The sequence below is a fragment of the Mercenaria mercenaria genome, chromosome 14 (assembly GCF_021730395.1).
Source record: "Mercenaria mercenaria strain notata chromosome 14, MADL_Memer_1, whole genome shotgun sequence".
Lineage (NCBI taxonomy): Eukaryota > Metazoa > Mollusca > Bivalvia > Venerida > Veneridae > Mercenaria > Mercenaria mercenaria.
In genome coordinates, this window is record NC_069374.1 from 61015001 (window position 1) to 61036317 (window position 21317).

Here is a 21317-nt window from a genome sequence, read left to right on the forward strand (position 1 = left end):
AAAAAGTCTTTTATGTTTTTAAATCACGTATCAAATAAGTCAAACGGGGTGTAAAAAGTCAAAAAAAATTCCCTCAAAAACCCAAAACTATGATAAAACAAATATGGAGTACAAAACAAAAAAAACCCCGGACCCCAAAAAAGAAACAAAACACGACTACAGATTTAAAAATACGAAAACTTAAGGACATGTGGGGTACAAAAAAAACTATTTAATAAAAACAAAAACTGAACAACGCTACATTTCTTTGCAAAAAATATTAAAGTTTTAAAAATTTCATGTCCTGTTAAATTTGTCAAAATTTCAGAAATTTCCCCTGCACATTCACCATCCCTAAAAAAAGCCGGAAAAAATTTTTTTTAATTTAAAAAACAGCCTAAACAAAAAAACCCAAAATATCTTAAACTGTTTAGGGCAACTAGCCCCCGAGGTTTTGGGAAAAAAAGGTACCTTTTCAGTATTAAGTGAAATTTTGGGACAGTATGAAAAACCAAAAAACTCCTTTCCCAAAAGGGCAAGAGACCAACTGAAGAAAAAAACCAAACCCCTAAACACAAAATTTTAAAAAATAATTAGTTCCCGGTAACGAAACATCTTTTAAAAGGGGGAACAAACTTTTTTTTTCAAATCAATCCAATTGAACAATGAATTTTTAATTTTTCCCTCGGGACAAAATTTCAATTGGGAAAGTCCATATACTTATCCCGCAGGTTTAAATTAAAGTACGAAAGACAAAGACCCAATTTTGGTTTTATTTGTTACATTATCCACAAATAAAAAAAAAAACTCTTTAACAAAACCAGTAAAAAAAACACAAAAATTCAAGGTAAAGGGTAAAAAGGAAAAGGAAATTTAAGAAAAAAACAATTAAAAAAAAACTTTTAACTTTCATACATGTCATATTTCATATCTTGTTTAAACTTCTAATAATACTGTGTATGTTCAACAAAGTGTAATTTGAGTGTCCCGTTCGTGGTGGTCTAGACAATGTGTATACTGTTATCACACCTGACCTACAGCCCACCATTATTCTAGAATTTAGCCTGTCAAAGACCACTGTGAATGGTTTGTTTAATGATTCTCCGGCTCCAAGAAACTCGCATATTTCTTTTCCATCATTTGTGATATGCAGAACGTTATTCGAGTTTATTCCAGTCACTAGAAGTTGAGTTTCGGACAGAAGGCAAACTCCCCATGCACTCTTCAGTTTTCTGTCTGTAAATGTCCAACTTTTGTCACCATCTTTTTTTAAAGCAATCAGTCCATTGTTGCTATCTGCAACATAAATTGCATTTGACGCGATGCATATATGCTTTGGCGAGGAAAATATTTGTATTCCGATGTTATCACGTTCGTAGGTTTTTACAAGTGTACCGCTTTTCTTGTAAACATCAACTCTTCCTGACTCATTCCATCTCCATTTAGCTCCACTACAAATATACAGGTGACCAGAGTACGAGTCGTAACCAAGACCCGTACATATCTGGGGAATTTTAAATGAATTCCCAACTGACAATATTCTGTCACACAGAATAAACTGTACTTTCTTCTCATCGCGTAACGCAAGCGCAACTTCCTGTGGTCCAGTAACACACAGTGACACTGGATGCCCATCAAGTGTCAGTTGATCTATAATTGCATAATCACTATTCAGCCTCGTTATACTTTCACTTACACAATCAACGAATGCGAATGTTCCATTTTCAAACACACATATGGCATTTACTTCACTGCAATTAACATTGACTGACTTGTACCTTTTGGCAAAATAAGGTAAGTCATTTTCATCATTAAGGATCCCCAATGATTTCATACCGGAAATGTTATCTGCCAACGTTTTGTCAAAGCTATAATAAAAGTCACTTTGGTCTTGATTGTTGGACAGAGCTTCAACAACCGTCCCGACATCTGTAATCACCTTTTTAGCATTCTTACAATTAATCAGTACTTGAGCGTCGTTGAGTCCACTAGCACATACATCCATTACACTGTCTTCAGCTACTGACAAAACTGTTTCAAGTTCCCTAATATCTGACTGAACGGTTTTTACTCGTTCAGCATGATTAGACACAACCTCTTTCCTGGAAACGTCTGCCAGTTCTTTTATGCCATTAATTAGTTTGTCTTGAAAAGCATCAATGTCCTTCAGGATTGAATCTTTCTTTTGATCAAGGCATGCTATGGTGTTCACAAACTTTTCCTTGTTCTGGGAAATTCGTTTGATAACGTTGTACAGGCCCTCTTTGGTGTCCTTGTGCTTTTGACTGTCGCGTATTCCATTTGCCGCATTCGATAAATTGTCAACATTCACACAAGACCTTTAAATGTCACAAAGGAATTTACAATTTAATTATTTTTTTTGCAAATAAAAGAAATAAACATATTTAAGTGATTCAAATTTAAGCAAGCGTTTCCTCGTTTGAAATCTAACAAAGTAACTAGACCAAACTTTGACGAACTGAAGATACAACTGTAATTACATGTATATTTCCGCCGGAACTCTAGGGTCTAAAATTTAACACTACAATAATTAGTGTTTTAGCATTAGTTTGAAAACCGTAAAACAAAACTATTACCTGTGTTTAATTGTGATGCATGCTTCACAGCATATTTCACCATGGTCTATACAATATTTATCTATGATACGTCCTGGGTGGACAGCACATCGATCTGTTTGTGCGCCCGTCACAGCGTGAATACTTCCCGGGTGAGATTTGTCAACAATCTGGTGCAGTTTCAATGCCGGAAACTGTTTATGATACTGTAGACAAGTATCACAAAGGTATGATCCGCAATCTACACATAACTTTTTAGCTTCCTTTATTGTGCCCTTGTCTGAGCAAGGTGAACAGTGAATATCAAACGTCTCCTCTGAATCCTTCGTGGATTTTGGTAGTTCTTTTCCCGTTGCCATTTTCAGTTTACATGTCCTAGTATTTTTGCTTCATGATTTAGTATATGAGCCGTGCCATGAGAAAACCAACATAGTGGGTATGCGACCAGCATGGATCCAGACCAGCCTGCGCATCCGCGCAGTCTGGTCAGGATCCATGCTGTTCGCTAACAGTTTCACCAATTCCAATAGGCTTTAAAAGCGAACAGCATGGAGCCTGACCAGACTGCGCGGATGCGCAGGCTGGTCTGGATCCATGCTGGTCGCAAACCCACTATGTTGGTTTTCCCATGGCACGGCTCATATGTAATGATATCCCGGGACGTATTTTTCGAAAATCAAATGTATGTCATCTACGGTTATCAGCGTGAACTTTGGCCGTGCGATCAAGGTTTAAAGATATACGCATCAAGACTTTTTCATACTTTTTTTTTCGAATTTAAGAACTTGCTTTCGTTAATCAGTTTTGATCTTATCAGTCAAACGCAAAATAAGCATGGGTTCTGTGCAGCATTTATTTTTAAACGATTGTAAAGATGTCTTAAGCGTTTGTTGTCAGGCAGTAGAAAATTTGTTGTAAAATAAGAAGAAAAGAAGGGAAATTGCTGTAATGTATTAGCTCGACTATTTGAAAGTTGTTCCTCTATCGTCGTCGTTCACGTCACAAAAGTATTGTATGTAAGCAGGTGTCTCAAAATGTACTAGGCCTTGTGCTTTTAACAGTCTCGCATGGCTTTACATGCCACGGCAAGGTATATATTTCTAGCTTTCATTTCGTCAAAATATGAAAGGTAAGAAATGTTTGTCAAACTTTTGCATGTGAGCAGGTATCTAAAAAACCATTTAGTCAAATTACGTGTCTTTATCACCGTAAGTCGACCTCACAAGACAAGTGACATACATCGGAACAGAGCCAACTTTGAAATATTGGTTGAAATTTCGCATGTAAGTATGTTTCTGTAAAACTTCAAGGCTGAATGCTTTCAAACTCCACGCAAGTCTTTGCAATCGTAAGATGACGTCACAGGGCAAGTTATATAGCACTAACTTTATTTTGGTAAAATTATGTTCCTGAAGTTTACATAAGCATGCATCTCAGAAAGTACATACCTGAATTTGTTTTCAAACTTTCCAGGATTTGTAAATCTGATTTACATTTTATCGTTATACTGCCCTTTTTTACTTTTGTGTGTGTGAAAGTTTTTCATGCTAGCAGGGTTGTCATAACTAGGACAGTATATCAAGTAAGTAAACTTAAGCGATACCAATGCTTTTCAATTTTTAGTGTAAAAATGGGAAAAATAACTAAATTCTAATGTGTTTGCATAACATATAGTCTGTCAGTAATTAAGTTTCAAAGCTTTCTATATAGATAATTACTGCAGGTATAGACCAAGTATGTTTAAATTTACCAATTTGTTAACATATAACAGCATGAATAAACATGAAAAACTAAGTATTTTTTTGTGACAAGATAATGCAACAACACTGCAATAAGACTTAATTATATTTTCTTCCATCTGAATTTTGATAACCTTTTTGTTCAAGACACTGTTAAGTTGTTAGCGTGTTATTTAACACTGTAAAATGTTGAGCATACTTAAGATGATACAATATTTCAAATAAGACTCAAGATGATACGTTGATATGTTTCAAGTTTAAAAATACATGTACGTTTGTTTGAATTTATATGAACTTTTTTATCTTGTAGATGTAATTTAGCCGTTTTCCATTATGCATTTGTATAGTAGTATATATTATCATACTGCTGATGTTTCCTGCTATTGTGAGACTTATGCCTTTATTGTAAATAAGATCTTGAAATCTTGAAAATCTGAAAAATAAACAGTAGTATTATTTTCCTGATACCTAAAAATGCTCTCTGTTTTAGTTGTCGTACGCTTTGGAGGCAGTTTATTCTTGCTTTGTGTGAAAGTAAAGAAAAATATTTACACTTTCTATGTTCATCCGTATTTTTCTCAACGATAAATAATACTAAGTATATTTAATTCTTTTTTTTTTTATTTTTTTTTTATTTTTTTTTTGAGGACCCGTGTGGGGTAACCCCGTTTATTATCCCCGTTACTGGTATAATAGGGGTCGGGGAACCATCCGCCTATTAACCTTACAATATCCAATACATTTGAATATTTAGATATATAATAAAAGTAACTACATGCATACACAGTACCATACATAATACCATATTTACAAACAGTTGATTATATTCACTAATTTATCTTTTCTGGCACATAAAATCAATTTTGTGATAAATGTATAATGTTTTTGATGTGAAAAAAGGAAGTAAATTATAAAAAACAGTTGATGATATTTCTAATTTAAGATAATAAACGGACCTCAAGAAAGACAAAGGAAGAAGAAAAAAACTGACAGAAATACAAGCAAAAAAAGAAAAAACTGAAAAAAGTGCTGCCCTTTTCCTGCTATCACTCGTCTGGATTTTACATCTAATTTTTTGTCAATAATGTATATTGTAATTTCTTTCTCTTAATCAGGGTAATGGTTAGTAATCATATATCAAGTTTTTGTAACAAAATTGACCAGTTTTCCTCAAAGTTATGAAGATCATTGTTTATCTTGGCGATATACTTCATTGTTATGAATTTTTGTTTCAAGTATAAAACAAACGACGGAGTATTAAGAAATTGTATACAATTTTCTTTAAATTTTGATTTAAAGATGTAATACTTAAGCAATAAAGAAATAAAGCTTCCTTTAGAGTTATCGTTAACAAATGAGAAAAGAAATTGTTTTCTTGTGTGTTCAAATCTATTTCACACTCACTTCTCACCCACTGTTTGATGCTTACTATAAACTTAATTTAATTTAATTCTTTTACCGGTATGTAACTAGTCATCCATGCTAGTCAGCTATTTTGGATTTTGTTTCAGTACCGGACTCTTCTCCACAAGTAAATGACAACTTCTTAAATAAAAACTGACCGTTGCTGTGAACGAGTAGCAAGTAGAAGCTGCAAAAGTTATTAGATTTGCAAAATCTGTAATTACCTAACAGATCATGTATTTCCCGATTCTCGCCTCTAATTTTAATTTCCCAGCCTGTTATTTCTGTTGGAAAAGTTAGAAAAGGATTATTTACCGATGTTGCGAGAGTTGCTTATTTTCTTGGGCATATATGAATGTAAATAAAAATTATCTCTTCTCTTTCTGTGTTTACAGAAGACGATAGTGTGCTATCTTTTAAAGGACATGCCTTCTGTTGAACTTCAATTTTGTTTTTATCTGTTAAAGATAACATTTTGAATTTTATTAAATTTATTCTTTTCACAAAGAAAGTTCATTTTCAGCCAAATTCTGGAGACCGTGCCTGTCAGGTTTTATTTCTAAAGCTTAGTGCACTATGATACCACGCTTTAAACTGTTCGTCGGTATATGTATGGGCTCTTGCAAAAATAAATAAAAAATTATACTCAGTTGGTCTAGTAACGCGAAAAAGAAAACACATTCCAGTGACGTTTTTTATATACATGTAATAATGAAATAAATCTATAACACTTTTGGAAGCAGACAACGTCGAGTTGAAACTACGTGAACTGATGAAAGTTCCAATTTTGGCTGACTTTCGACACTTAAGGTTAGTGTTTTAACACCGACCGTCCCTTTGGGGTCAGTGGATTTAATTTAAGCACTTATTGCTTTTTTGCTGTAATCATTACAAACTATACAACATACCTATATTCTGAACATCGGCCGTTGTTGTCGAGTTTAAGGTCAATTTGATATACATGTAAGTGTAGGTCATATGCAAAATCTGTTTCAGACATTAATCCCCTGACGCGAGGGCGCGTATTTAAGATGAATGTTGTCTTGGAACACTATACTGATATTACCAAACATTCTCGAAAACAGCCAAAACAGAGAAAATCGTAAAGGAGGGCAATACTTCGGTGCTCTTTTAGATAGCTTTTGAGAGGCATATGATATAATATAATAAGACAGAATAAATCTACAAGAACACTGGAAGAAACTGAAAAATGTGCATCTAGAATAACTAAATGATATGATATATGTTGTTTCTGGAGGTTGAAAATGACTCAATATTTGAAGTGTATATGTAAGAATGAAGTATTTTAATGAAATATGTACATTTGATTTGATATCTTTAATATCAACATCTACATGATATCATCGAATTATAGTTCTGAAGAAGAGTTTGTGTTAGTCTGAATTTGGAGGCTTACTAGTAATACAATATTGCTGATTTTAGTACATTTTACTTGAATATTATTCCCTTCATTATTCATTTAAACTGATCATTTGGATAGCTGAAAATGTGCACAAGGGACAATTAACTTGTAATATGCCTATGTAAAGAATAGTTTTTGTTTTCGTTTTTTCTTTTTTTTTTTTTTTTTTTTTTTTTTGTGGGTTTGGGGTGGGTTGGGGGTGGGGTCGGGGGCTTAACGCCGTTGTTCACGAGTATTTCAGTTATATAACGGCGGGTAGTAATAACCCAACCAGTGTTCCTGGATTCTGTACCAGTGAAAACCTGTACACTACAAGTAACTGCCAACTTCCCCACATGAATCATATTTGGTAAACAAATAAACAAATAAATAAACAAATGATTATAGACACAATTTTCTTTTTGAAATAGTCACGGATAACATACTGAGATCGAATTCACGAACTCACGATTCGTAGATCTGCGCTCTCCCCCATTTATCTTAGCAAAGAGAGAAAAATCATTGCAGAAACACGTCACATTTTTACATATTGTTCAAACTTTCATGTTCAACAAAGAATAATTTGAGTGTCCCTGTCGTGGTAATTTAGACAATGTGTACTCGGTTATCACTGTGACATCTGACTTACAGCCCACAATTATTCTAGAATTTAGCTTGTCAAAGGCCAGTGCGAATGGTTTGTTTAATAACTCTTCGGCTCCGAGAAACTCACATGCTAGTATTTCCTTTCTGTCATTTGTTATATGTAGAATATTATTTGAGTTTAGTCCAGTAACAAGCAATTCTGTATCAGACAAAAGACATACACCACTTGCATCCTTCAGTTTTGCATCTGTAAAAGTCCATAGTTTTTTACCGTCTTTGTTGAAAGCAACAAGCCCTTTTCTGCTGTCTGCGACGTAAACCGCACTTGAAGAGATGGCGATGTGGTTTGGTGAGGAGAACATCTGGGTCCCAGCTTCATCTCGTACGTAGGTTTTCAGAAGGGTACCATTTCTCGTGCAAACATCAACCTTTCCCGACTTGTTCCACCCCCACTGCGCTGCAAAACAAATGTACAGTTGGTCACATTCGAAATCATAACCAATACCTGCACATATTTGGGGAATTTTAAATGAATTCCCAATCGAAAATGTTCCGTCTTCCCATGCAATAAACTGTACTCGATTTTCATCGCGCAGTGCAAGCGCTACTTCTTGTTGTCCAGAAGCACACAGAGAGACTGGATGCATGTTTAATTTCCAGGTACCTATAAGTGCATAATTACTAGTCAGCCTCGTTAATGTTTCATTTGCACATTCGATAAATGCCAAAGATCCATTTTCAAACACACAGATGGCATTTACCTCCTTGGACGTAACATTAAATAATCTGGACTTTGTGGCAGAGAGCGAGTATCTGGCATTATCAAAGTTTCCCAACGTCGTCACTGTCATGACTGTATCCGACAACGTTTTATCGAAGCTGTAATAAAAGTCACTTGAATCCTTATTGTTAGACAGCTCTTTAACAATTGCCTGTACATCTGTTTCTACTTTTTTACCATTCTTTATATTCACAAATACTTGAGCATCTTCATGGCCACTAGCACATACGTTGTTTCGACTATCCTCGGCTAATGACAATACTGTTTCTAGTTTCTTAATATCTGAATGAACGGCTTTCACGTGTTCAGCATGCTTAGACACAACTTTCTTCCTGGAAACTTCTGCCGCTTCTTTTATTTTCTTGACTAGTTTGTCTTCAAACTCATCAATGTCCTTCAGGACTGAATCTTTCTTTTTATCAAGGCATGATAGGGTTATTGTCCCATTTTCTTTTTTCGTTTTGATTCGTTTGATAATACTGTCCAAGCCTTTTATTATATCCTTGTGCTCTTTACTGTCTGTGATCCCTTTCGCTACATCAGTCAGATTATCAACTTTCACGCAGGACCTTAAATATCATAATTTGTAATTCATTAATTTATGATAAGCTGTTACGAACTGAATAGGCATATTTAGTGCATTTTGTCAAAAGGTATATCGATGCATTTTAATTCGAAATCCAATGACTCGAACCCTTACCCTGCTAAATTTCTTTAACGAACTTGTCCAGCTTTCAATTTTGACAGTATTATTACTAATAAAAGGATGCAGAATCAATCGTGTCCAGCATGATAAGCTAATACGAACTGAATAGGCATATTTAGTGCGTTTTGTCAAAAGGTATATCGATGCATTTTAATTCGAAATGCAATGTCTCGAACCCTTACCCTGCTAAATTTCTATAATGAACTTGTCCATCTTTCAATTTTGACAGTATTATTAGTGATAAAAGGGGTGCATAACAAACATATACTAACTGAAAGGTGGAGTGCAGATCATGATCAGACTACACTGGTCGCAAAGGCAGAATAAATCGTGTCCAGCATTATAAAGGGTTAAAAACATTGCATTAGTTGTGTTCCGTTTTTGTATTGTTAATCATATTTTGGTATTATGTACTGTTCAACCAACAAAAGATATTACCTGTGTTTAATTGTTATGCAGGCTTCGCAGCAAATTTCTTCGTGGTCTTTACAGTATCTGTCTACACGATGTCCAGGGTGGATAGAGCACCTTTCTTTAGGCGCGCCGGTCACACCGGAGTCACTTCCGCTTTGAGATTTGTCTACCACCTGGTGCAACCGTAACGCCGGAAACTGTTCATGGTACTGCAGGCACATGTCACAAAGGTATGACTTGCATTCCATGCAGAACTTTTCAGCTTCCTTGACCGTACCCTTTTCGGAGCATGGTGAGCAGCGAATATCTAACTTTTCCTCAGAATCCTGCATAGGTTTTGGCAGTTCCTCTTCCGTCATCATTTCAGGTTACTTAATCTAATACATTCTTATATCCTCAAGGTAGTAATACACTGAACGTATTTTTTTGAAAAATAAAATAAAATACATCTCATCGTCAGTTATCATTATACATTATAGTCAGTTATCAGTATAAATTTGGGTCATGTGATAAAAATTTAAAGGTATATACCGCCAGACATATTTATTTATTTATTTATTTATTTTGAACTTCAGCGCTTTTATTACTTTATTTATACCTTACAAAATCAAACGTAAGAAACAGTTGATTGATAAACACAACTGTCCTAAAACACTGGTAAGGTACTAGTTTCAGTTTAAACAATGATGTTTAACTCAGGGCATTCCCCTTTAAAAGACAGGTTTTATATCGTCTTTGTAAACATTAGAGATAAAACAAATTGGCCTACATTATAATGTGCATTTGTTGTGACCAAAGTCTGTACTGGTTAAGTATTTTCCACATTTAGAGACAGAAACAAATAAACACTTATTATACTCTTCACTGTCTTTGCCTTAGATATTTGAGCCGCGCCATGGGAAAACCAAAATAGTGCGTTTGCGACCATCATGGATCCAGACCAGCCTGCGCATCCGCGCAGTCTACTCAGGATCCATGCTGTTCGCTTTCAAAGCCTATTGCGATTAGAGAAACTGTTAGCCAACCCAGACTGCGCGGATGCGCAGGCTGGTCTGGATCAATGCTGGCCGCAAACGCACTGTTGGTTTTCTCATGGTGCGGCTCATTTGTATTAAATCCATTAAGTTAGCGAAAGTTTTTGGTGGAAATGCCTTTCTGTTAAATAAGATAAACGATTCATATTTAAGTGAAAAATATTGGGAAAATGTAACAATGAAATTTAATTCGAGAAGTTATTATTTTCAGTAAAACAGACGAAATAACAACATAAGAATATAAAGTGCTATAACAATTTAGTGAGTTGGTATGCGGCTTAGGACTTTTTTTATAGCAAACCACTGCATCGCGTAACTAATGACAAGGCTTACTTGGTATGCAGTTAACCTTTCATACCCCGTAATCTGGCTTTTGGAAACAAGTTACATTTTAATCTTGACAATATTTCTAGTGAAATAAATGGAAGATATTAAATGAATTTGTTTGTTTGTTATTGTTGTTGTTGTTTTCAGTGGAGGATCGAAATAGCTTTCAACAAGTGTTTACCAAATGTAGATATTATATATCTGATGTTAAAGTAAACGGTTATGAGACACATTTCTTCCCGCCATTATTTTCGTCTGGCCACATGCTTTAAAAATATACATGTGTTTTAGGTCAGTCATTTGCAGATAATACGGTACAGGTCGCGCAAGGTGTGCATTTTGGCCCATTTTTGCCTTAAAATTTAGTGTTGTCCTGAAACCTGCGTTTTACTCGTTTTTATCACAGAAGCAACAGAATCGGCAGGTTGAAAATGTCACATAATGAAGTGCTAATTCTATGCAATACATTCGCTCAAAACTTGCCTTGAATTTATCAAAATTGGATTTTTCATGATTTTTTTCGCACTGGCATCAGCGCAGATTTGTGGAATTTTCAAATTTACTGTCCCTTGCTCCCATTAGTGAATTCGGCCAAAATTAAATTTCAAAAAATCTCTTGAATTTGCGCGGTTTTAAATAGTTTAGAACCTCAAGATTGATATTTAAGACTTTCTGCGGACTTAAAACGCTAATTGACAGCACAGCAGCTCAAAAATGTAACGGTGAGGACACATCAAGGTATGAAAGTCAATATGTACTTATACGATTTTTTAAAATTCTACCACCATTAATAGTGTTTTAATACCGTATAACATCATTTTCATCATTCTTAACCCATGTAGCGCATATTTAGCCAATCAGCTCTGCATTTCGTCAATCAGGGGGATGCTTGGAGGGTGGGGACCCCATGATATAGGCAAATATGGGGTGGGGACATATTATTTTCGCAAAATGATGCGAAAATGACTTTATATCATTCTTAATGACTGAATACGCTAAATTGCGCCAGAAAATGATAAAAACGGACGTATTTTACATTTTTTGTCTCGTAGCGGCAAATTGTAAATTTTGGCTCATTTTGCGCGAGAGAGGTGGGTTAGTTTAGACGCTCACATACAGACATCTTTTCATGCTACTAAAATTATTTTTGTGTGGTTTTATTTGCAAGAGATGTATTAAAGTTCAGAAACAGTAAAATCCGCTTTGGGTCATAAATTGAAAAATCTTAAAGTGGCAGGGGCCAGTTTCGCATTTGGCCCGGGTACGTTTTTTAAATAAAATAAACAGATGCACTTTAAAGGCATTTATATTCAACTGGGTATTTATGATGCTTATAGAACTGAGGATTCCTGCGTACGAGTAGTTATTGTGTAAAGTAAATATGTGCTTGAATCGATTTTCCTAGCTCCGTGTAGACGGCCGGTCTAATGTCTTACCTGAGGTAACGGAATTCAGACGAAGTGGAAATGAATCTGTGGGACAATCTTTACCAACATTGAATTAGGAACCACTTCTGTAGAATATTCCAGAGAGATTATAGGCCGATCTTAATAGGACGCCATTTTTAAGGGTTTTTTTTAGAAATCTTTTAATGTAAAGATCCTTTTTTTACAAGAGAAATTTATTTTTAACATCAGAAAATTAGATATTTTAAAATCAAGAAATACATATTATCCCGTTTCTTGATATATAGACTGGTCACTACCAAATCAGATGTAAGCCTTCGCTGGTCAAGTAGTCTAAGTAAAAATAGTCCTACCTCGTGTCCTTTCTCAATAGTATTGTGTTTTCTTTTACTCTATTGCATTTCAGTATATATGTGTAGCATTCTACCCCAGTCGGAATATTCCTTTCGCATGTTAGATAAAAATGGCGGCGTTAAGAACTTTAAGTCTCGGAAAAGAAGCAAACAGGGGTAAATTCAGAGGGTTGTAGTTTACGAATTGTAGCTTATTTATATAAAACTTAAAAACCATTTATTCTTTTTTTATAATAGCGATATTGTTCTATATGGGAAAAAAGCCTCTGAAAATCTGACATGCTAGAAAATGTCGAAAAAAACTGTTATCAAGTGGGTTTAATATGAAATAAAAGACCACCAGATTTAGTGGTAATCAGCCTATAAAATCTATTTCAAAACGGCGCCCAATAGATTCCTTGTGCCGTTCATCTGAATAGTGATGAGTTGAGAAGTGAATCACATGATGTGAAAATTATAATGGTGAAGAAGTTGGTGTTTTGCAAACAAAAGTAACTTTAGTTATAATACAACATGACAGTTCAACACAAATTTTCTTGCAAAAATATTCATATGCTGCAATCGTATGTCTGCTTGATTTTGATTTCTAGTGATATTGTTAAAATGTGTATCCGGTATCAATAAACGCTGATTTTGATTTCTAGTGATATTGTTAAAATGTGTAACCGGTATCAATAAACGCTGTCAACTTTTGTTTGTATTTCATTTCAATTTGTCAGAATATATGTCAAAATATGACACACATGATGTATTGATACATAAACTTCCGGAAGTTATTCACAGATTACTTCCGCTTTGCGGGTATGTGCAATTTTGAATAATGATTCACCATTTGTGAAAGATTTCGAAACATAGGGTTTCACAATATTAGTCATTGACACAAAATTTTATTTTAATCTGTTTATCGTTTTTGGAGAACATGACAGAAAAACTGTTTATATCCTCAACTGAACACAGCGACACATGATGTTCGCAATTTTTGATTTGTTGTAGTTTTTATGTTAACATTGGGAGTTGAAACAGCATGTCCAAAATGGCCGCCTGCTTTTAAATTGGACGAATTTCAACTTGACTTTTTGACAAAAAAAGTTCAACAAAAGGAGAAAGGTGCACACGTATTTTAATTGTGGAGTTGATTTTGTATTAAGATGAAGGTAGTCAAACATTCATTATAATATTAAAACACAGCATGTTAATTTTCATGATTTTAATGGTTGATATAGTGTATGAAAGACATAAATGTAAATTATATCAAACGAAAACAATAACTATATTAAACATGAATGCAAAACAATTGCATTTCTATTAGTATCATGTAATTTCAATTTTCTGCCACATTTTCGCCAAAAACATTCAATGATATTTCTATATTTCTGTAGAGTTGGAAAATTATTCCCAAAACGTAGTGAAAAATCTGTGTAAACATATATACATGTATGTACAAAATTATTCTTATATTACACCTATTTACAACTATATAACTTGGTTTTTGGTCAGTTGCATATGAAATAAGAGACCTATTATAGACCTATTTTCATATTTTAGCGTTGATTTTTATGTTATAAAGCTACAACAAATGCCGTAAAAATTGCCGCCAAAATGGTAGAAACTCCCGTCAGTACCGAGGCAGCACCAGAGTCAGTGTTTCTCAATTCACGTGCAAAAGCCGTGTCTGCGCATGCCTGCATGTACAAGTTATTGATTACAGAATCGTTCTTGCATTTTGCCGGAAGTAAATTACACTGGTACTCGGTTTTCAATCCGACTGCTACACGTTCACAAGACTGTTCCCAAGCATTACTGTCACACTGTAGATTAGATATTCTCACCCTGAAAAGAAGACAAAAACATTAAATATAATTTTGGCAATATAGTCTATGAAAAATAAGATGAACTTCACAGAAAAAAACAATAAATTTCACTAAAAAAAATGATAAGTAAATTCAAATTCTCACAACGCAAAATTGTTATGACTACTGTAGTGAAAACATTGTTTTGAGTTAATATTAATCAATAAAAAAAATAATGTTATGCTAATGGTCAAAAATAATTCACTAAAGTCAAATTTAAGATCTTAGTCTGTCTGTAGTTTTATACAAGAAAACCTCAAAATCTTAAACAATATCATTGTCTTTCTGAGAAGTCAATACGAAGAACTATTGACTTGGAACAAGTGGTATCGACCGAGTGTGTAGCCCGAGACCGAACCCAAAAGGAAACAACTGTTTTATCATTAAATCCAACTCTTGGAGGCTAATAAAAAATAAACGCCAACATTTCATTTTACTTCATTCAGTCATCTTGTTACATTATGTGACCTGAGTTAAGTATAAGATATAAGTTGAATATAGCAGTTTTAAGATATTAATTTCGAGCGAGCGTTAGCGAATTAATACCTTAAAACTGCTGTATTCATACAGTTAGCCCCACCCGGTTGACATTTAACAATTAAATTCAATACATACAGTTGATGTGACAACTGTCCCCTCCCCGTCTCCGCCCCACTCCCAAAATTAATTTGTGTGCGGCCTCACACCCTGGAGGTCAATAGTTTTTTTTGAGCCCATCTACGAGTCAATACGACATTATATCATTATTTATGTGACTGTTTTATGACCAGAAAGAACTATAAATATAGATTTGAAAATAATATTTGCTACAGTTTAAAGACCTACTTGCAGTATTCCCGGAAAAACGTATCGGAATTCATATTTTCTTTGATCTGATTCATCGTTAACTCTGTCATCTGTCCGATCAGATCGCTAGCGCAGGATTCAACCTTTGGTGTAGTTGACTGGAAGCAAACAAGGCCGCTCACATATACTGAAAACCAGGAATGAAGATATATTGTAAGCATATCATTTCAGAACTTCGAACCTACATGAAATGTGATTTAAAATAGAGAGTCAGTAAACGCTGATAAATTGTCCATCTTGGGGAGGAGGCGGGCAGACAAGTTAATTAAAAACTGATTATCATGATATCTTGTTCGTTTTTGTAAATCTGCCAATATAAAATATTAATACTATGTAACACAACATGCGAATATTCGTAAAACTTCAGCATTTCATACAATTTCATTACCTAGACCAGGTGAATAAAAACAGACACATCTCTTTTCTCAATGACTAATACTAGCGTTGTAAACAGTATACTTCGTTTTTGTACTAAAGAAGACATGTTCTTTTCAAATAAGCAAGTTTTAAAAAACAGTTAGTTTTTTTTTATTTCGTCACTGTCTGTATGAGAAAGTATAATGTCTAATAACTCGAGCGACATCTTTGAACAACCTCAGTTTATAATACTCTTCTATGTAGCAAATGGACAGTCACAAACTCTGATATGCCCATTAATCTTTTGTAGTGTTTCTTAAGACATCTCAAATCAATTGAATTATTTTCAACTTGAGGAAATTTTGACAATTTGAGTTTCCAGGTGCTGTTAGTTTACTAAAATAAAGGTCCTTCATACTATATGTATCTACAACGGACATTCTAATCATAATTGGTTCGAATTTAGAATAAAAAATACCTTTAAACTAACAAAATTTGAGAACACAAGGAAAACTTTGAGCTTACCATCAACATCTTTACAGAGAACGTCCATGCCATCCTGCATTGAGGTCTGGTCGTTGCCGCCTAGTTCTTGTAATGTTTTGGCTCCCTCACATCTGTCCAACACTCGGTTCTGACAAGAATATAGTTCCTTTCTCTTGCTATAAATAGAAGACAGTGGAAATATGTCAGCTGACTTGACTCTTTTTTATATAAGTATTTAACATTAAAAAGAAATGCACGGACCTGCTCTCATAATAGAGCTGTGTCATGAAATCCTTTGGAGCTATAAGTTAACCAGTCCCCTGCGCAGTGGTCTTCCCTTTTACTGTAAAGCGACCTCTGCTACCACAAATATTTTATCAAGATTTTAAATCAGTTTTTATTATTATTTCATATATTACTTGAGTTATCAAATTGTTCCGAGTGTTTGACTTAAGTCCAATGTGGTTGATAAAATCATTTATGGAACAAACAAAATCAAAATTTAAATTTCCCTGTAAACGGTCACGTGTTAATCATGGTCATGGTGACTTTAGTACAAGGGGAGGCATTTGTTGCTCGATTCTAAAGGCTTAAACCATTCTCAAGAGACAGGACTCCAGTTAGTTTCTCTTCTGTGAATGATTTGTCATGTATGGGATAAGGCGCTTAACGTATGTCATCAACTTTTCTTCCCTTAACACGTTCATATTTTTAGACCAAAGAAATAAGGACAACATATACAATTCGGTCTGTTAATAGTCGTTTGTACCTTAATGAGCATGGTAGCATATTTACTAGAAAAACACGTATGAAAGGCAACATTGGTATAAAAACATATAGATTTTAGCATTCTCAGCATTTTAGTGTCTTTATTTGATACTTGAATTGAAAATGCTCACCTGCAGAACATACGAGCAACCTCTCTATTGTCACCAATTACGGCACCTTCCATCCGGGAACCACGAGGTGAGAAGAGTTCAGCATTGAGCCCGGCTTCTTCGTAGCACTGCATCATATCGTAGTTCAACCTCTGCATACAGGGAGTTACCTTTGGCATCAGGCCTATAATGGGATAAAAGAAAATCTCTTGTGAAATCTCTTGTAAAATCTCTTGTAAAAAAATTCAGAATACGTCTTTTCAATGGCATTTAGAATGCCTTCAAATAGTCACTGTGACACCATCTGAGCAATGCCGAGAACCAGAGAAACTTCATCATTATATCATTTGTCCGAACTGCACACATAAATATGAGTTCATTGACATCAAACCTGTTTTAGTCTGACAAACAAAACTGTCACGTTTCAGAACAAAAATGTACCTTTTCCACACATCTGTTGTACACCATTGAGGAGGCCGACGGTTTCTTGTTCGAGTCGGATATAGGCAGCGGGTGTGCTACACTGTTGTGTCCCATTGAACCGCCGAATGTTGTTGAATACACACGCTACAATCTGTCCTTGAGACCTGTAATTCATAATGTATTAACACAGTTCAAATGGCAACATTTTATGTGAGAGTGCCGAAGGATGATATTATATTCAGCTGTCATTTGTACAATATAAGCATTCTGTGTAAAGATTATTCTTACAACTTTTGTTCAAGTCAAGAAATTGTTCAAGTCAAGAAATTTTAGCGGTCAGTTATTACCTGTGTAAAAGTTGTGTACTAAAATCACAGTCAGAAGCCGACGACACCACTTTTCAATTTCGCCATTTCGATATTTCCATAGTATCTAGCCCGTGAATAATAAACAAAAAAGTTATTTCTGCTCAGGCGTGACATAAATATTTAAATATCAAGCATGTGGACAGGTATATCAAGGATATGAGAAGTGATTTTAAAAACACGAGTACTTACTGACAAAGATTCTGTTTAATCTGGTCTGAATTTGGTGGTAGCTGTCCTTGGGTACCATTAGAAAGTAGTGCGATCACGGTGATCATCTGAAAGCCGCCATTTTGTTGGAAACACTGGGAGACGGCCGTACGACCAGCCTGAAATCAATACCAACTATTTTAAGTACAATTCAAACTGATTCGGACCATATCAGTTAATGAGAGATAGACTTGACAGCTCGGACAGATAGGTCGACAGTTTTTTATACCCGCTTTTAAATAATATGCAACTGTTCAACTGACTGTATTTCGATGAATTCGAAAGGCTATCCATCATCATAATGTTAATCAAAAAACACTTAGCTGAATAGACCAATACGACATGAAATACACATACTATGGGCGCTGTCATGTCTCGTCTTACATATTTCTGATTGGTTCAGATTCATATTATGTTATCACGTTACCTTAAATTGACAAACTAATTAAAGCTTGTTTTACAAAAAGAGCAAGTTATGTTTTACCTGTGCGCATGTAATTTGGCTTTGTTGCTCTGGAGACAGATCCTGTGTATTTATCTGGTTCCCGTTCATATTGGCGTTTGTATTTGCGTTCCCAGGACCCATCTGACCTGGCTGCTGAGGAAAATTTTGATTGGTTGGTTGGCCCGGTTGGAAAGCTTGAGCCGTCTGTGGAGGTTGACTCATAGTCGGCTGAGGAAACTGAGGATTTCGTGGTACATTTGGCTGTGGGGGCTGGTTGAACTGTGGATTTGTGGGAACATTTGACTGTGGATTGAACTGTTGATTTTGGGGTACATTAGGTTGAGCAGGAAAGTTTTGTGCTATAACACTGTAAGTTAGCACCACTACTCCTGAAATATAACATAAACAATATACGTTTATTTTCCAGATGCTAAATTATATACAAGTTGTACAAGAAGAGAAATACACCAACCTAAAAAGCACTGACCTCCAGATTTGGCTAAAACAATCTTTCTTTCAAATTGAGGTTAAGTCATATCATGAACATTAGAATATGAGTTTTTGTTTCTTAAATATTTTATAAATTCCAATTCAAGAAGAAAAGATGATAGCGTCGGGAATCGAACTCCGGACCGCCGCAACAATAAAGACATTTTCACGTCGTCGTAACCAACAGAGCTATAGCGGAATTAGTGAATTATGTTTTTTTTTAAAAAACCGAGACAGTTTATCAGGAGTAAAGCGTTACAAACGCTTTTCGATTTTCATCATAAAAAGTAGTGAAAAAAAGATGCCGGAATAGCATTGTTGAAAGATATTAAATCTCAAAATTATACGTTTGCCGAATATTTGAGCCGCGCCATGAGAAAACCAACAGAGTGGCTTTGCGACCAGCTTGGATCCAGACCAGCCTGCGCTTCCGCGCAGTCTGGTCAGGATCCATGCTGTTCGCTAGCAGGTTCTCTAATTGCAATAGGCTTTGAAAGCGAACAGCATGGATCCTGACCAGACTGCGCGGATGCGCAGGCTGGTCTGGATCCATGCTGGTCGCAAACCCACTATGTTGGTTTTCTCATGGCGCGGCTCATTTATGTAATAAGTGCATCGTTAATGTTCGATTTAAAATATTTATACACTTTATTATGTCATTCGTAAAACAAAATATGCACCGCCATACCGAGAGTATCCGAATGTGGTCTTCAATGTGTAAGAGCCTGCAGAAAGATCTACTAAAAATTATCTACATGTACTTTTTTTTAATTTTGCTTTAAATGAACTCGCCGGGGGATATCATCACACGTTGGGAAATGAAAAAAAATATCTGGATGGTTTAACTCTGATAATTTGAAACGTCTGAATTCCTGTTTTACCTAAATGTAACTACGAACAACTCCTGTACAATACATTTTGTTTTAAAATCATAAAATAAAAAAAGAAATTAAAACAAATACCTACCAATAAACAACTGCAGGCTCTTCATTTTTCGATATCCAAAATTTCTAAAAAAAATTTAACAATCCGTTGAAACTTAAGTAAGTGTATATATTTCTGTGTTTTTCTCACTGATTTGTTTAGATAAAAAAAAAACGATAAATATTTGTTGTCGTTGTTTCAACTCAAAAACTGTCCAAAATATGTGTGACGTCTGTGTGTGTAAAGCCTTGAATAAAACGTTCGGTTCTTTAACAAGTTTTCTGCAATAAAAATTTATGACAAATATAGTGGTCACTTCCTCGAATTAAATAGTGTACTAAGTCGTCAACAAATACCTAGCGTGCGTTAAATATATATGAGGAAACTCATGGGAATATTTTGGTCATTTCAGTGACGATTTACAGGTTTAAGCAATTTCATTTGCAGTTTTCAATTAACCTGGAGGCATTAATTTGTCATATTTGACGTATTTACGGTACATTTAATAAGCGTATATTAAGAGATGTTAATTGGTTAGGTTACTGAATTCCCATTTGATTGGTTAATTAACAAATTAGAAAATATTGATTACGCATCAGTTTTATATAAAATTTGATAATAAAACTTTTCACCCATTGCCCCCTCCCCGAAATATCTTTGGTACTCCCTTAGAGTGGACAGTGATAGATTGATTTCATTTTTTAAGGCGGCCAATCCACACTTTTTGGTATCGTACACATGGGAAAAGTAACTCGGATTCAGGTTACATTTTTGCTTACATCATTTATATAATTCAGCGCATTTTAAAAGATAAATGTTTTTCTCGGCATAAAGCGTCTGCCACATATTCTAATTATTTACAAATATTTCGTTAGAATCTGGGTGTGTACGTTACCTACACGTTTGTTCCGCAATAAACAAATGAGGCACGTTTTCCTTACTGTAGCAGAAACAAGAGAAACTAAGAATTCTGCTTTAACCTTTACCCTGCTAAGTTTCTAAAATGGACTGGTTCATCATTCAATTTGGACAATACCATTTATTATTCGAAGGGGTGTTCTATGAAAATTACTGACTGAATAGCGAACAGTCTGAACTGGTCGCAAAGGCAGAATCACTTTCCGCCAGCAGGCTAAATGTAAGTTTAATTATCAGTCACGTTATGACATAATAACTTTATCTGAACAGACAAAGAATTGCAGAGGATCTAATAATGTATTTTTGTACAGTGTTGAAAAAACACTATATCATTAATATACAAATCTACACCATAAAAGTAGTTTGGTTGACGTCACTTGTCCAGCATGGTGGGGTTGA

General features: G+C 34.9%; 3 protein-coding genes across 3 annotated transcripts; all 3 read right to left on the minus strand.

Annotated features, from left to right (window-relative positions):
- Positions 1 to 902: 902 nt before the first annotated feature.
- On the minus strand, positions 903 to 2945 carry LOC123527838 (protein wech-like). The gene is made up of 2 exons (XM_045307531.2): positions 2577 to 2945; positions 903 to 2318 (listed from the first exon to the last, which is right to left on the minus strand). The coding sequence occupies exons 1-2, from the start codon at positions 2912 to 2914 to the stop codon at positions 905 to 907; spliced, it is 1752 nt and encodes a 583-aa protein (XP_045163466.2). The 5' UTR covers positions 2915 to 2945; the 3' UTR covers positions 903 to 904.
- A 3872-nt stretch (positions 2946 to 6817) lies between these two features.
- LOC123526176 (uncharacterized) lies at positions 6818 to 10076 on the minus strand. Its single transcript, XM_045305221.2, has 2 exons — positions 9632 to 10076; positions 6818 to 9056 (listed from the first exon to the last, which is right to left on the minus strand). The coding sequence occupies exons 1-2, from the start codon at positions 9967 to 9969 to the stop codon at positions 7655 to 7657; spliced, it is 1740 nt and encodes a 579-aa protein (XP_045161156.2). The 5' UTR covers positions 9970 to 10076; the 3' UTR covers positions 6818 to 7654.
- A 3843-nt stretch (positions 10077 to 13919) lies between these two features.
- Positions 13920 to 20310, minus strand: LOC123526175 (uncharacterized). The gene is made up of 8 exons (XM_045305220.2): positions 20043 to 20310; positions 18627 to 18976; positions 18125 to 18261; positions 17586 to 17731; positions 17166 to 17328; positions 16306 to 16442; positions 15403 to 15550; positions 13920 to 14557 (listed from the first exon to the last, which is right to left on the minus strand). The coding sequence occupies exons 1-8, from the start codon at positions 20065 to 20067 to the stop codon at positions 14287 to 14289; spliced, it is 1377 nt and encodes a 458-aa protein (XP_045161155.2). The 5' UTR covers positions 20068 to 20310; the 3' UTR covers positions 13920 to 14286.
- Positions 20311 to 21317: the final 1007 nt, after the last annotated feature.

Bases quoted from the DNA above. Each gene is read 5' to 3' on its own strand.
- LOC123527838 (XM_045307531.2), bottom strand. From the start codon at position 2,914: ATGGCAACGGGAAAAGAACTACCAAAATCCACGAAGGATTCAGAGGAG. The intron at 2,319-2,576 runs GTAATAGTTTTG...TGACATTTAAAG, and splicing joins TGCATCACAATTAAACACAG to GTCTTGTGTGAATGTTGACA.
- LOC123526176 (XM_045305221.2), bottom strand. From the start codon at position 9,969: ATGATGACGGAAGAGGAACTGCCAAAACCTATGCAGGATTCTGAGGAA. The intron at 9,057-9,631 runs GTAATATCTTTT...ATGATATTTAAG, and splicing joins TGCATAACAATTAAACACAG to GTCCTGCGTGAAAGTTGATA.
- LOC123526175 (XM_045305220.2), bottom strand. From the start codon at position 20,067: ATGAAGAGCCTGCAGTTGTTTATTG. The intron at 17,329-17,585 runs GTACATTTTTGT...ATCCCATTATAG, and splicing joins ACAACAGATGTGTGGAAAAG to GCCTGATGCCAAAGGTAACT. The intron at 14,558-15,402 runs GTAGGTCTTTAA...TCTTCTTTTCAG, and splicing joins TTTTTCCGGGAATACTGCAA to GGTGAGAATATCTAATCTAC.